Source organism: Mus caroli, chromosome X (genome assembly GCF_900094665.2).
Source record: "Mus caroli chromosome X, CAROLI_EIJ_v1.1, whole genome shotgun sequence".
Taxonomy (NCBI): Eukaryota; Metazoa; Chordata; class Mammalia; order Rodentia; family Muridae; genus Mus; species Mus caroli.
The window spans coordinates 144,029,059-144,041,803 of NC_034589.1; the positions used below are offsets into that span (position 1 = coordinate 144,029,059).

The 12,745-nt window shown below is 36.9% G+C and overlaps 1 protein-coding gene across 1 annotated transcript in view; it reads left to right on the top strand.

The window, feature by feature from the left end:
• The window catches only part of Acot9 (acyl-CoA thioesterase 9), a 39,461-nt gene extending 26,992 nt beyond the window's left edge, over positions 1-12,469 (top strand). The window contains exons 8-15 of the mRNA XM_021153108.1: positions 516-592; positions 8,737-8,804; positions 9,960-10,071; positions 10,225-10,315; positions 10,486-10,571; positions 11,133-11,220; positions 11,397-11,547; positions 12,162-12,469. Coding sequence (XP_021008767.1) covers positions 516-592; positions 8,737-8,804; positions 9,960-10,071; positions 10,225-10,315; positions 10,486-10,571; positions 11,133-11,220; positions 11,397-11,547; positions 12,162-12,250 — 762 coding nt within the window. The 3' untranslated portion in view covers positions 12,251-12,469. The remainder of the gene's footprint in view (positions 1-515; positions 593-8,736; positions 8,805-9,959; positions 10,072-10,224; positions 10,316-10,485; positions 10,572-11,132; positions 11,221-11,396; positions 11,548-12,161) is intronic.
• Positions 12,470-12,745: the final 276 nt, after the last annotated feature.

Genomic DNA, 12,745 nt, shown 5'->3' on the forward strand with positions numbered 1-12,745 from the left:
AATATATATAAAGAACTCAAGAAGGTGGACTCCAGAAAGTCAAGTAACCCCATTAAAAAATGGGGCTCAGAACTGAACAAAGAATTCTCACCTGAGGAATCCCTTCCTTTCTTAATAGAGGCAGGACCACAGTTGTAAAGGAGTATAATCACACAAGCTAGCCTGAGACCCACTAGACTAGCCCCACACTCACAGGCACTGTTCTGCTTCAGCGTTCCAAGTTACTAGGTTTTCAAGCATGTGCCACCACACCTGGCCAGTTGTCTCAGTTAAGAGGTAGTAGTATCTTTTAATTTTGACATGGGTATAACATTTGGATAAAGCTTAGACTTGGAGTACTTTTAGTTCTTAGGGATCTGACCTTTGAATCTGTATTCACACATAAGGTGTTGACTATACTATATAGTAATTTAAAATGGTGATGATGATGCAGATGTAGATGATGCTGCAACATGGTACGTCTTCCCAATAAATACATTTCTTACAATTTTGTTTTTCTTTTCTTTGTTCTTTAGCTGCACAATGATGAGAAATATTGGCCTGTTTTGGATGCAACCTTTGTAATGGTGGCTCGAGATTCTGAAAATAAGGGGTAATTGCTGCTTTTTTATAATTCCATAATTTGAAAAACTTCAATGAAACATAAGACTAAAGAGAAAACTAATGAGTTTCTATATGCCTGTGACCTGAGTTTAACAGATTTAATTGCAACATGTTTGAAAAATTCATATTTTCTTTCTAAAGAACAAATATTTTAAAACAAATTTCATACATGATGACATTTTACCTTAGAATACTTTAGTGTAGGCATTTACTTTATTGAATACATACCCTATGTCCTGAGTAAACCCACTTTCCATATTCCCCAGGCTGTAGGAGTCACTGGTTTTCTTTCAGACTGACTTGGTTTTAGCATAGATGAGAGAACACGTGGTACTTGTTTTCCTGTCTTTGGCTCATTTCCTTAACATAATACACTTTAGTTCAGTATACTTTCTTGCAGAGGACGTTCTCCCTGACACGTGAATTGTATATGTGTATGCCATTTCACTTTTGCATTCATTAGCTGATGGATTCCTAAGCTGTCTCAATTATCTTAGTGGTTGTTAATAGTGCTACATACATAGGGGTGTATAGCTATCTCTGGTATGCTAATTTAATTTTCTTTAAATATATACAGACAAGAGATACATGGGCTATGTAGCATATCTATTTCTAAGAAGAAAGTTCTTTATGATGACTGTACTAATTTGCATTCCTTCCAAGAATATCTACAATTTTTTTCCTCTGTATCAGTGTTAGTATTAATTTCTTTTTTTTCTTTTTTTTTAATTAGGTAATTTCCTCAATTACATTTCCAATGCTATCCAAAAAGTCCCCAATACACTCCCCCCCCCCAGTCCCCCACCCACCCACCCCCATCCCTTGGCCCTGGCATTCCCCTGTACTGGGGCATATAAAGTTGGCAAGTCCAATTGAACTAACTAGTATTAATTTCTTAAAGTAAAAATAGCCACTTGGGGTGAATTGTTACCTCATTTGACTTGCTGACTCACTCTCTAATAGCTAAAGATATTAAAGACTTTTTCAGTTACTTGTTAGCCACTTCTATTTCTTTTGTTGAGAGTTATTGAGATCATTTGCCCATTTTGAAAAATCAGTTTATTACATTTTTTGAGTAACATATATTCTGGATATCAACTCTGTCTAAAATGCATGTTTGTGAAGCTTTTTCTCCCATTCTTTTGGTCCTTTCTGTATTCTGTTGAGTTTTTCCTTTACTCAATAGAATCTTTTTATTTTGATGTAATCTCATTTGCTTATTTTTTTCATTTATTTTTTTTTTATTATTATTATTTTTGTTTTGGCCTAGAGATACCTTACCAAAAGTCCTTACCCATTTCAGTGTCCTGGAGCGTTCCTGTTTTCTTGTGATGGTTTCAAGTCTTAGATTTAAGTGTTTCGCTCATTCTTTTGTTTGTTTTTTTTTTTTTTTGACACCAAGTTTCTCCATGTAACAAGTTTCTCTGGCTATTCTGAAACTCATTCTGTAAACCAGGCTGGCCTCCAACCAGAGATCCACTTGCCTATACCTCCTGAGTACTGGGATTAAAGGTGTGTACCACCACTGCTAGGCTATGTTATGTTTTGTAAGTGCTGAGAGATGACTGTAGTTTCTTTCTTTTGCATATGGATATTGGGTTTCCCAGCATCATTTGTTGAAGACTGTCCTTTGTACTACATAATGTAGGTGTGTTATTGTTCTTGTAATCTTTCTATTCTCTTCAACTGATCTGTAAGTTCTTTGATGGCAGTAATGTCCTGTTTTACATTCTAAATCTATGCAATATGCTTATTTGTTTTTTGACACAGGGTCTAATATATAATATAGCCCAAGCTGTCCTTAAACTCTGTGTAGCTGAGAATGATCTTGAAGTTTATCTTAATTCTGGGTATTATAGGCATGTATCATCACCAGTACCCAACTGTTTGTGTGATTGGGAGGCAAAGTCTAGCAATTATCTTGTGCTTACATTGAACTCACTATGTGGGTCGGATTGGTCTTAAACTTGCTATCTTCCTGCATCAGCTTCCTAAAAGCTAGGATGCTAGGTGTTTGCCATCATACCAGGCCTATAATATATCTTGAATTCAGGTACTGTGATACCAAAACTGGCTATTTTCTTAAATAACTTTTGTCACCATGCTAGAAACTTATTTCTCTGGTATCATGTTTGGTGAGCTTGTATGAGACCCTGAGTTTGATACACAGCACTGAAAAAAAACTCAAAAATTCAAAAATAGCTTTATTGAAATATAATTCATATACTATGTGATTCACCTATTAAAGTGTACAATTTGGATTTTGGTATACTTACAAGTTGTACATTCTCTAAAGTGTGCTTTAATCTAGCCTACTTGTGTGTCTCCATTACCCACATTTTGTATTGTTAACATGTTGTAAGGCTGGGCTAGTACACAAAATATCCTACTTCCTGGATTTACCTTGTCGTTTCCTCATGATGTCTTACTTCTTTTTATTTGGTACCCTGCACTTATTATATCCTGTATCTGAAGTACAATCAAGCTTCATGTTAGATTCAGTCAAGATGCTAAGGAGAGCAAATTTTCAGTGTTACTGTTCCTGAATGTTGCGCCAGAATGTGAATTCAGTAGGTTCCACCTGGCATGTTGCTGAGATTGATCTGTGTATTCAACAAGGATGGGCTGATCTCTCCACAGTGGAGTTCAGGTTTTCTTCGTGTATTCTTCTTAATCTTTTGATTGGATACTTCTTCTTCCATATTTTCAATTTATTTATTTACTTGATTGATTGACTGTGTGTTGTGTTTGTATGTGTGTGTGTGTGTGTGTGTGTGTGTGTGTAGTTTAAGAGACAGCTTCTGGAAATTGGTTCTCAATTTCTTGTGGGTTTCAGGGTTTAAACTCAAGCTGTCAGTCAGACTTGGTAGCAGGTACCTTCATCTAATGAACCCTCTTAAAATACACCCTCCTCACATTAGTTAATTTTAATGTACATAATTGATCATTGCTATAATCATTGTCATTGGAATATACAAGACAACTTTTAAATTCTGCCATTTCCCCTTCATTTATTAGTTTGAGTTCTGTAAAGGAAGCTTTCCCTTATCTATTAAGGCCATTGGATTTGTTAAAAATTATATGCATTTTTCAGAATAAAGACTTGATCAATTAGCTAATAACATGATATTCCCATTTCTTTCTTTGGAAAGCTGTTTGACTTTCATGGACAAGGTATATTATGTATATTCAAATCAACTGTAGTCCTTGCTCTTCTTGATGTTCAGGATGTGTTGTCTTTGGCTAGAGGGGGTGAGACATCTTTGTTCTTTCAGACTATCCCCACTAGCCTTTTGTTTTGTTTTATTTTTAATTTCTGACAATTCGTATTTATGAAAGTAACATTTCATTGCATTATTTTCCTCGTTAATCATGGAAGTGGGGGCTAGAGAGATGGTTCAGCAGTTAAGAGCACTGGCTGCTTGTCCAGAGGATCTGGGTTCAATTCCTAGCACCTACAGCTGTTTATAAGTTCCATTCCAGGGGATCTAATATCTTCTCACAGACATGTGTGCAGGCAAAATACCAGTGCACATAAAATGAAAAAAAAAAAAAAGGAAGAAGATTTAAGCAAATAATGAAAAAAAAATTGCCTTTTTATTAATCATACTCCAACCACCAAGATTTCAACAGGATTTTGAGTTTCAGTTCCCTGTCCCTTTTTATTTATTCTTAGATCACTGCATAGACACACACACACACAATGTACTTTGATCATATTTACCTTTTAGTCCATCTTATTTATGCCCATTCTTCTTCTTCCTAGTTCTGCTGAACCCCCTTTTCACAAGAAGTCTCTCTCCTACTTTCCTATCTTTTTCTGACCTGCTGGGTTCATTTAGGGCTATTTACATGAGTGTGAGTGATGCTGAAAAAAAAAAAAAAAGAGAATTCTCTATTTAGCTCTGTACCCCATTTTAAAATTGGGTTTTTTGAATTGTTGGTGTCAAATTTCTTGAGTTCTTTATATATTTTGGATATTATCTCATTGTCAAATGTAGGGTTGGTGAAGATCTTTTCCCAGTCTGTAGCCTGCTGTTTAGTTCTGTTGACAGTGTCCTTTGCCTTACAGAAGATTTTCAGCTTCATGAAGTCCCACTTATCAATTGTTGATCTTAGAGCCTGTGCCATTGGTGTTCTGTTCAGGAAAATTTCCCCTGGGCCAATGCATTTGAGGCTCTTTGCCACCTTCTCTTCTTTTGTATTCAGTGTATCTGGTTTTATGTTGAGATCTTTGATTCACTTGAACTTGAGTTTTGTTCAAGGTGATACATATAGATCAATTTACAGTCTTCTGCATGCAGACATCAGTTTGACCAGCACCATTTGTTGGAAGATGCTCTCTTTTTCCGTTGTATGGTTTTAACTTCTTTGACAAAAATCAAGTGTCCATAGGTGTGTGGTTTTATTTCAGTGTCTTTAATTCTACTCCATTGATCAACCTGTCTGTTTCTGTACCAGTACTATGCAGTTCTTATCACTATTGCTCTGTAGTACAGCTTTTGGTCAGGGATGGTGATTCCACCAGAGGTTCTTTTATTGTTTAGAATGGTTTTTGCTATCCTGGGTTTTTTGTTTTTTCATATGAACTTGAGAATTACCCTTTTGAGGTCTGTAAAAAATGTGTTGGAATTTTGATGGGAATTACATTGAATCTGTACATTGCTTTTGGTAAGGTAGCCATTTTCACTATGTTAATCCAACCATTCACTATGTTAATCCAACCAATCCACAAGTATGGGAGATCTTTCCATATTCTGAGGTCTTCTTCAATTTCTTTCATCAGAGATTTGAAGTTCTTGTCATACAGATCTTGTTTGGTTTGACTTACCCCCAAGTTATTCTGTATTATTTGTGGCTATTGTAAAGGGTTTTGTTTCCCTAATTTCTTTCTCAGCCCATTTATCAATTGTATTAAGGAGGGCTACTGATTTATTTGAGTTAATTTTATATCCAGGCACTTTGCTGAAGTTATTTATCAGCTGTAGGATTTCTTGGTGAAATTTTGGGGCAGGGCAGAGTCCATGGAGCAGGGTATTGTGGGGTCCTAACAGGTGGGGGTATTGGGGTGGGGGTCTCACCTGTGTCCCTGGTTACTGCAGGTGCGCTGGGAGACAGACAGGGCTGTGGGGTTGGGGACAGTGCTGATTCTTTTTTTTTTTATTACATATTTTCCTCAATTACATTTCCAATGCTATCCCAAAAGTCCCCCATACCGCCCCCCACTTCCCTACCCTCCCATTCCCATTCTTTTGGCCCTGGCATTCCCCTATATTGGGGCATATAAAGTTTGCAAGTCCAATGGGCCTCTCTTTCCAGTGATGGCCAACTAGGCCATCTTTCGATACATATGCAGCTAGAGACAAGAGCTCCGGGGTACTGGTTAGTTCATCATGTTGTTCCAACTATAGGGTTGCAGATCCCTTTAGCTCCTTGGGTACTTTCTCTAGCTTCTCCATTGGGAGCCCTGTGATACATCCAATCGCTGACTGTGAGCATCCACTCCTGTGTTTGCTAGGCCCCTGCATAGTCTCACAAGAGACAGCTATCTAATGCAAGTAGAAGTACAGGCAGAAAGGGAGCTCCTTTGTTTCTTTAAGGCAGTGGTTCTCAACCTGTGTGTTGCGACCCCCTTACAAGTAGTATATCAGATGTTTACAATTCCTAACAATAGCAAAAATATAGTTATGAAGTAGCAACGAAATATTATGGTTGGGGGTCCCCACAACATGAGGAACTGTATTAAATGGTCACAGAATTAGGAACGTTGGGAACCATTACTTGAAACAGTTTAAATTTTATTTATTTATTGAAGCATACATGCATGTGATATGGCACATGTTTGGAGGTAAGAGGAAAACTTCCAGGAGTCAGCTGTGTCCTGCCATGTGGTTCTGAGGAATAAAATTCACCAGGTCACCAGGGTGGTCAGCAGGTCCTTTATGAGCTATGGTATTACTGGTCTTATACAATGTTTTGTATGTGTTATGTAATATCTTAATTTCTTTTCCTGTTGCTGTGGTAAAATACCCTGACAAAGGAATTTAGGGGACAAAGGGTTTGGTGTTGCTTGCAGGTCAAGATAGAGAAGTCAGGGTAGCAGGAGCTGAAAGCTGCTCCATTGCATCCACAATCAGGCAGCAGATAACAGTGAATGAATGCTAGTATTCAGCTCACGTTTTCTATTTTCTATAGTCCCAGATCCCAGCAAGAAAAGGATGCCACCCATAATGGGCTGGTCTTCCCACCTTGTAATCAAGGTAATCTTCCATAGGTATGCCTAGAAACTAACATAATCTAGATAATCCTTTACATGTCCATCCAGGGACCTAACTTCCAGGTGATAACATATTCTGTCAGACTGGTAACACTATCACATGCATTCATTGTACATAATGATGTATCATAAAGACATTTTTGTACAACTGGATTATATAGGCTTGGATCATATTGACCAAAACCATCTTTTTAGTTCACCTTTCTTCCTCTGTATTTCCCCAGATAGTCTTGGTTCTAATTTCATGTCATATATGTGTGTGTGTGTGTATGTATATATACATTCATATATGTATATATACATATATGTCTATGTGTATATGTGTATATCTATACATATATGTATAGATATACATATATGTATATATAAAATTTAGTATTTTGGCTTGAAATCTAAGATTCACAAATGATATACGTTGGATTCCTTCATTATAGTGAAGAACTCTCCTTAATTTTTTTTTAGTTCTGATGAATTCATTCTTTTATTTTGAAGAATTTTTATTTTTTATTTTATTTATCATTTTAATGATTCATCATATTTATTATTTGTTTTATTCTTTTATTTTGAGAAATTTTTAACGATGCAGTTAACCCTTGTATACATTTTGCCTAAATTCCCTGGTCAGCATAGTACCACATTTGTCTTCCTTTCTTACCATTTGTAAATATACACATGGATCATTTTTTCCTAAATCATTTAAATGTAAGTTTTGGTTGACTTCACCTGTCACTAGTTTAGTGTGTGTCTCATGAGAACAAAGTAATCCTACTACATGATTCCAATGCCTTTATATCAAAATGTTTCCAAGATATTTAACAGTATAGCAATTATATAAATCTAATATATGATCCATACTTGGATTTCATCATATTTCCCTAAAATATCCTCATGAACTTCTGCCCCAGATTCAGGATCCATCAAAGCAGTGGTTCTCAACCTTCCTGACATTGGTACTCTTTAATGCAGTTCCTCATGTTGTAGTGACCCACAACTATAAAATTATTTTGTTGTTACTTCATCACTGTTATGACTCATGATATAAATGTCTGATATTCGGATACCTGCTATGCAACCCTTGTGGGAGTCACAGCTAACGGGTTGAGAACTGAAGCACTAAAAGGTCCTGCATTACATTTGCCTATTGTGTTTGTTTAGCAGAAGTACCCCTACTGTTTTCTCCCTTTGAAGACATTGAGATTTTTGTAGGGTTCATACTAAACTCGTATTTGTGTTCTCATGAGTAGAATCAGGTTTATAGTGGCAAGTACCTGTATCCTGTTTTCTTTGTCCCTTTTTTGGACAGGGCCTTATGGACGTCAGGCTGGACTCAACTCATTATGATGATGATCTTGGATTTCTAGTCCTCCTTCCCCTGTCTCTCATGTGCTAGGATTACAGGCATATGCTGCTATGCAAAAAATCAGTATTCTTTTTATAATATGAACTTTCTAGTGTATAGTTAGGTATCTATAAGCAGGTTTACTTAATTGTTCTAGTCTCCTTGTGTGAGGCTACCAGTGAGCATTACATAAAACAAATGGCAAGAGAAGACATTTTCATGTTGGTAATGCTGGTCCCTAGGACCTTACGCATGCCAGACCCAGCACTCAACCATTGAGACATAACCCTGATGAAAACCTTAAAACTAGGAGGCAGTTATTCATCTTAATTTTTTATTAGATAATAGCATACACTGTGGGTTTTTTTTTTTTTTTTTTAGTTTTGTGTTATTTATTTATTTATGGCCAGATTGGCCTAAGTCTTGACATCCTCCTGTCTCATCATCTCTAATGTTGGGATTACAGAGGTGAATCATCAAGCCACTATCTTAACCTAAAATTTTCTGTTTTCTTTAGGCCGGCATTTGTAAATCCACTCATTCCGGAAAATAAAGACGAAGAAGAGCTCTTTAAACAAGGAGAATGTATGTTATTTTTCCTATAGTGAAAAAAAAAAATAAGTATACTAATTTTACTATAGAAGGGACTATTGAAGATTATATGGATTCCTTATAATAGTCAAATGCTTTACCCATGCCAGGATTTTTTTGATAGACAAGTGAATATTTATTTATTATCCCATGGAGCTCATGCTTTGAACAATTTTATTGATGGCACAGTATTAAGTGAAGCAATTTGTCTTTTCATTTTTTACTGATTGAGAATTTCATACATGTATATAATACATTTTGGTTAAGTCTCTCCCCCCCAACCTCCCTTCATTTTCTTCCTTCCTCACCCACTGCCCTCTTTTCCCTTCTTACTTCATATATTCTTTTTTAAACTCATTAAATCCACTTATTGCTGCCAGTATGGGCATGGATGCAGAGCCATTTACTGGAACACAGGTAGCTATTTTTTTATGAAATGGGAAGTATATCTTAGTTGTGTAAGTACTAGTCAGATCAGGGCTGTAGATCAGGATGATAACCAGTGTTCTCATACTAAACCGATAGAATTTCCATCTGAAAGAAAATAGGCTGGACAGATGGCTCAGCAGTTAAGAACACTGCTTCTCTTCCAGAGGACAGGGGTTCAATTCCCAGCATGTACATGGCAGTTCACAACTATCTGTAACTCCAGTTCCAGTGCTCCTGACACCATCATACAGACATACATAAAATCAAAATACATTAAAAAAAAGTAAATCACTAATGCCAGTACTTTGGAGGCAGAGGCAGGCAAATTTCTGAGTTCGAGGCCAGCTTGGTCTACATAGCAAGTTCTAGGACAGCCAGGGATACACAGAGAAACCCTGTCTCGAAAAACCAAAAATAGATATATAGATATGTAGATTTTAAAAAAAGAAAAAAAATACTCAGTGGGATTTTTTTTTTTTTTTGGTGGTGTTGGGTTTGGAACCCAGGGCCTTGTACATGTGAATAAAGTGCTTTAGTATTGAACTATGTCCCAGCTCCATCTCTGGAAATTTTATGTGATTGCTGTGGTCTTCCCTTGGATATATGCATAAATTATTCTGGTATGATTTTGAATCTGAGAAATACTTTGTAGGTCACAAGGCACCATAGATGCTATGGGGTGACCTTCCTGATCATACTTCTTCATTTTGTATGCTTCAGTGAACAAGAGCCGAAGGATTGCCTTTAGTACCAGTTCATTGCTGAAAGTGGCTCCCAGTTCTGAGGAGAGGAATATCATACATGAACTGTTTCTTAGCACACTGGATCCAAAGTAAGTTAAGATTGTGAGACTCCCAAGTTGAGAAAGTATTCGAGTGCAAGGTCTTTTCCAGAGCCACACTTGTCATGTTTGTAACCAATTTCTTTTCAACAGTGAAAAACATGGCATTAACAGGGTTTATTTAATTCATTTCCACTTGCACAGGACTATAAGTTTTCAGAGTCGAATTTTGCCTCCTAAAGCAGTGTGGATGGAGGATACAAAACTCAAGAGCTTGGATATTTGTCACCCTCAGGTACTAGAACTTTGTGAGCAGTCTTCTGAATCTGATGGATTGCATTCATGATAATTGTCTAAACTTTGGCACATGTTTAAATGGACATTTTCTATAGCATTGTTAATTTCTTTGTTTTCTATATAAGGGATAACCACAGAGTTTTATTAGTACTCATTTATGTTTTTTAGGAACGAAACGTATTCAATCGGATCTTTGGTGGTTTTCTTATGAGAAAAGCATATGAACTTGCATGGGCTACTGCTTGTAGCTTTGGGTAAGTTCAAGTTAAGTTACCTTCTGAGAAGTCACTTTCTCCAGTCTACTAAAAGGAAACATTTTAAACCAGTCTGGGTATGAACTACACTATAGGATTATACCTTATATAAGATCTCTGTGTACTTGGGGGTGGGGAGATTATCATACTAGTGGCAAATGTAAGAGATGACACTGACCTTATACGTCCCAAATCACTCTTTCTTTTCCTTTTTACATATTGCCATATTTTTTTCAGTAGGTCTTTAATCAATGGGCTAAGTCAGTCAGGGAAACAGTTTTATGAAATCAAAGCCAAATGCCTCTGATAATGTTCTTTAGTGTAAAACTTTCATTATATATTCCTAGATAATGTTATATATCAATACAGTATATTTGGAGCATATTGAGCCCCAAAATTTTGCTTTTAATTAATATCACACTCATAGTAGCTGCATTTGATAATTTCCCCTTTTTTGATCATTTCTTTTGATCATTGATATTTTACATCAGTGAATTGTTAAGGGAAATATTTGAGACCTGAATTTTGCAACTCACTCCAATTTTGGGCTTTCTCCAATAGAGGTTCCCGGCCATATGTGGTAACAGTAGATGATATCATGTTTCAGAAACCTGTTGAAGTTGGTTCATTGCTCTTTCTTTCTTCACAGGTAGGTGTATCATGAGGGGTGAAAAGTGTTTTTTTTTTTGTTTTGTTTTGTTTTTGTTTTTGTTTTTGTCATTTGGGTCTGGAAAAGAAGTTTTTACCTTTTGTGTTTCTCTTATGACTGGTTTCCTTCCCCATTCTTAAAGCAACTGACAAAATCTTGTGTCTATAATCTTTTAGGTATGCTTCACCCAGGACCATTACATTCAAGTTAGAGTCCATAGCGAAGTGTCCTCTCTTGACAGTCGTGAGCATATGACCACCAATGTCTTTCATTTTACATTCATGTCGGAAAAAGAAGTACCCTTGATTTTCCCTAAAACATATGGAGGTAAGTTGTGATGATTGTTTCCTTCTAATGAGAAGAAGAAATTCTCAACACCACCCCAGCACCCCCCTGTGGGATGGGACTGAGGCCAGGGATTTGCATATGTTAGGCAAGTACTCTGTCATTGAGCTATATTCTCAGCCCTTTTCTTTTAAATGAGCCTTGATCCCAGGGATTCACATGAGCTGGACATGTGCTCTACCACTGAGCTATATTCCTAGCCCTCTTGCTTTTAAATTATCCTCACCAGTGTCTCCAAGCCTGTTAGCCCATGCACATGTCTTTGGGAGATTATAGTTTTAGAATTCTGTAGCCCTGACGGCCAAACATGCCTTTTGCCCCCTAGGAATGGCTGTTGCTGCTTTGTATAGGGGCATACACAGAGCTGGTGCAAACCACAAGCAGCCACTGATAATGAAAGACTAGTTCAGCCAGCAAAACGAGATGGAGTCAGGGGCTTCTCTCTTAGGTTAGTTGTGTAGCTCCAGCCCCAAAGTGCATTCCTGTAGTTGGTTTTGCATATACAGTGTTGTCCTATTCTTCCCAAATAGTCATTCATCTGTATGGTTGTCCAAAGTGCTGCAAATTTCTTCAGAGGAGTCATTCTTGTGTTTCAGAGTCCATGTTGTATTTAGATGGACAGCGACATTTCAAGTCTATGAGCACCCCAGTGACCTTGAAAAAGGACTACCCTGTGGAGCCCTAGGAAAATCTCACTTGTTGCAAACTAGCACTTCTGGCACTGTGACATAGTGCCTAATAAAGGTGTGCTGGGAAGTACTGATGTTCACTTTGCTTTTCTTTAAATCCTCCATAGAGGGGGCTATATTTCAAGTTTTTAGAATGATCGGAAAAGCAGAATGAGTGACTGGATGGGGCTGAGGGGTGAAAGAATGATTAAACAATAAAACCTTTTACAGTAATATGATTGTGAGTCTCCTATGTTGTTTCTGACTCCTGTCAGCTATAGATTTCAGACAAATATCTTTTTTAATGCAGTTTGGTACATTCATTTTTAAGCCTGACTGGTTCCTCTATGTTGTCTCAAGTCCTATCAATTCTATATGATCATTTTTTGCTTCCATCCCCAAGGTTTTATTGTTGCTGGAGGGTAGATGGAAAGTGGGTAAAGACATTCATGAACGTCTATGGTATCTATAAAGATTTATGAGAAGGTTTAAATCTGAAAATATCACCAAGA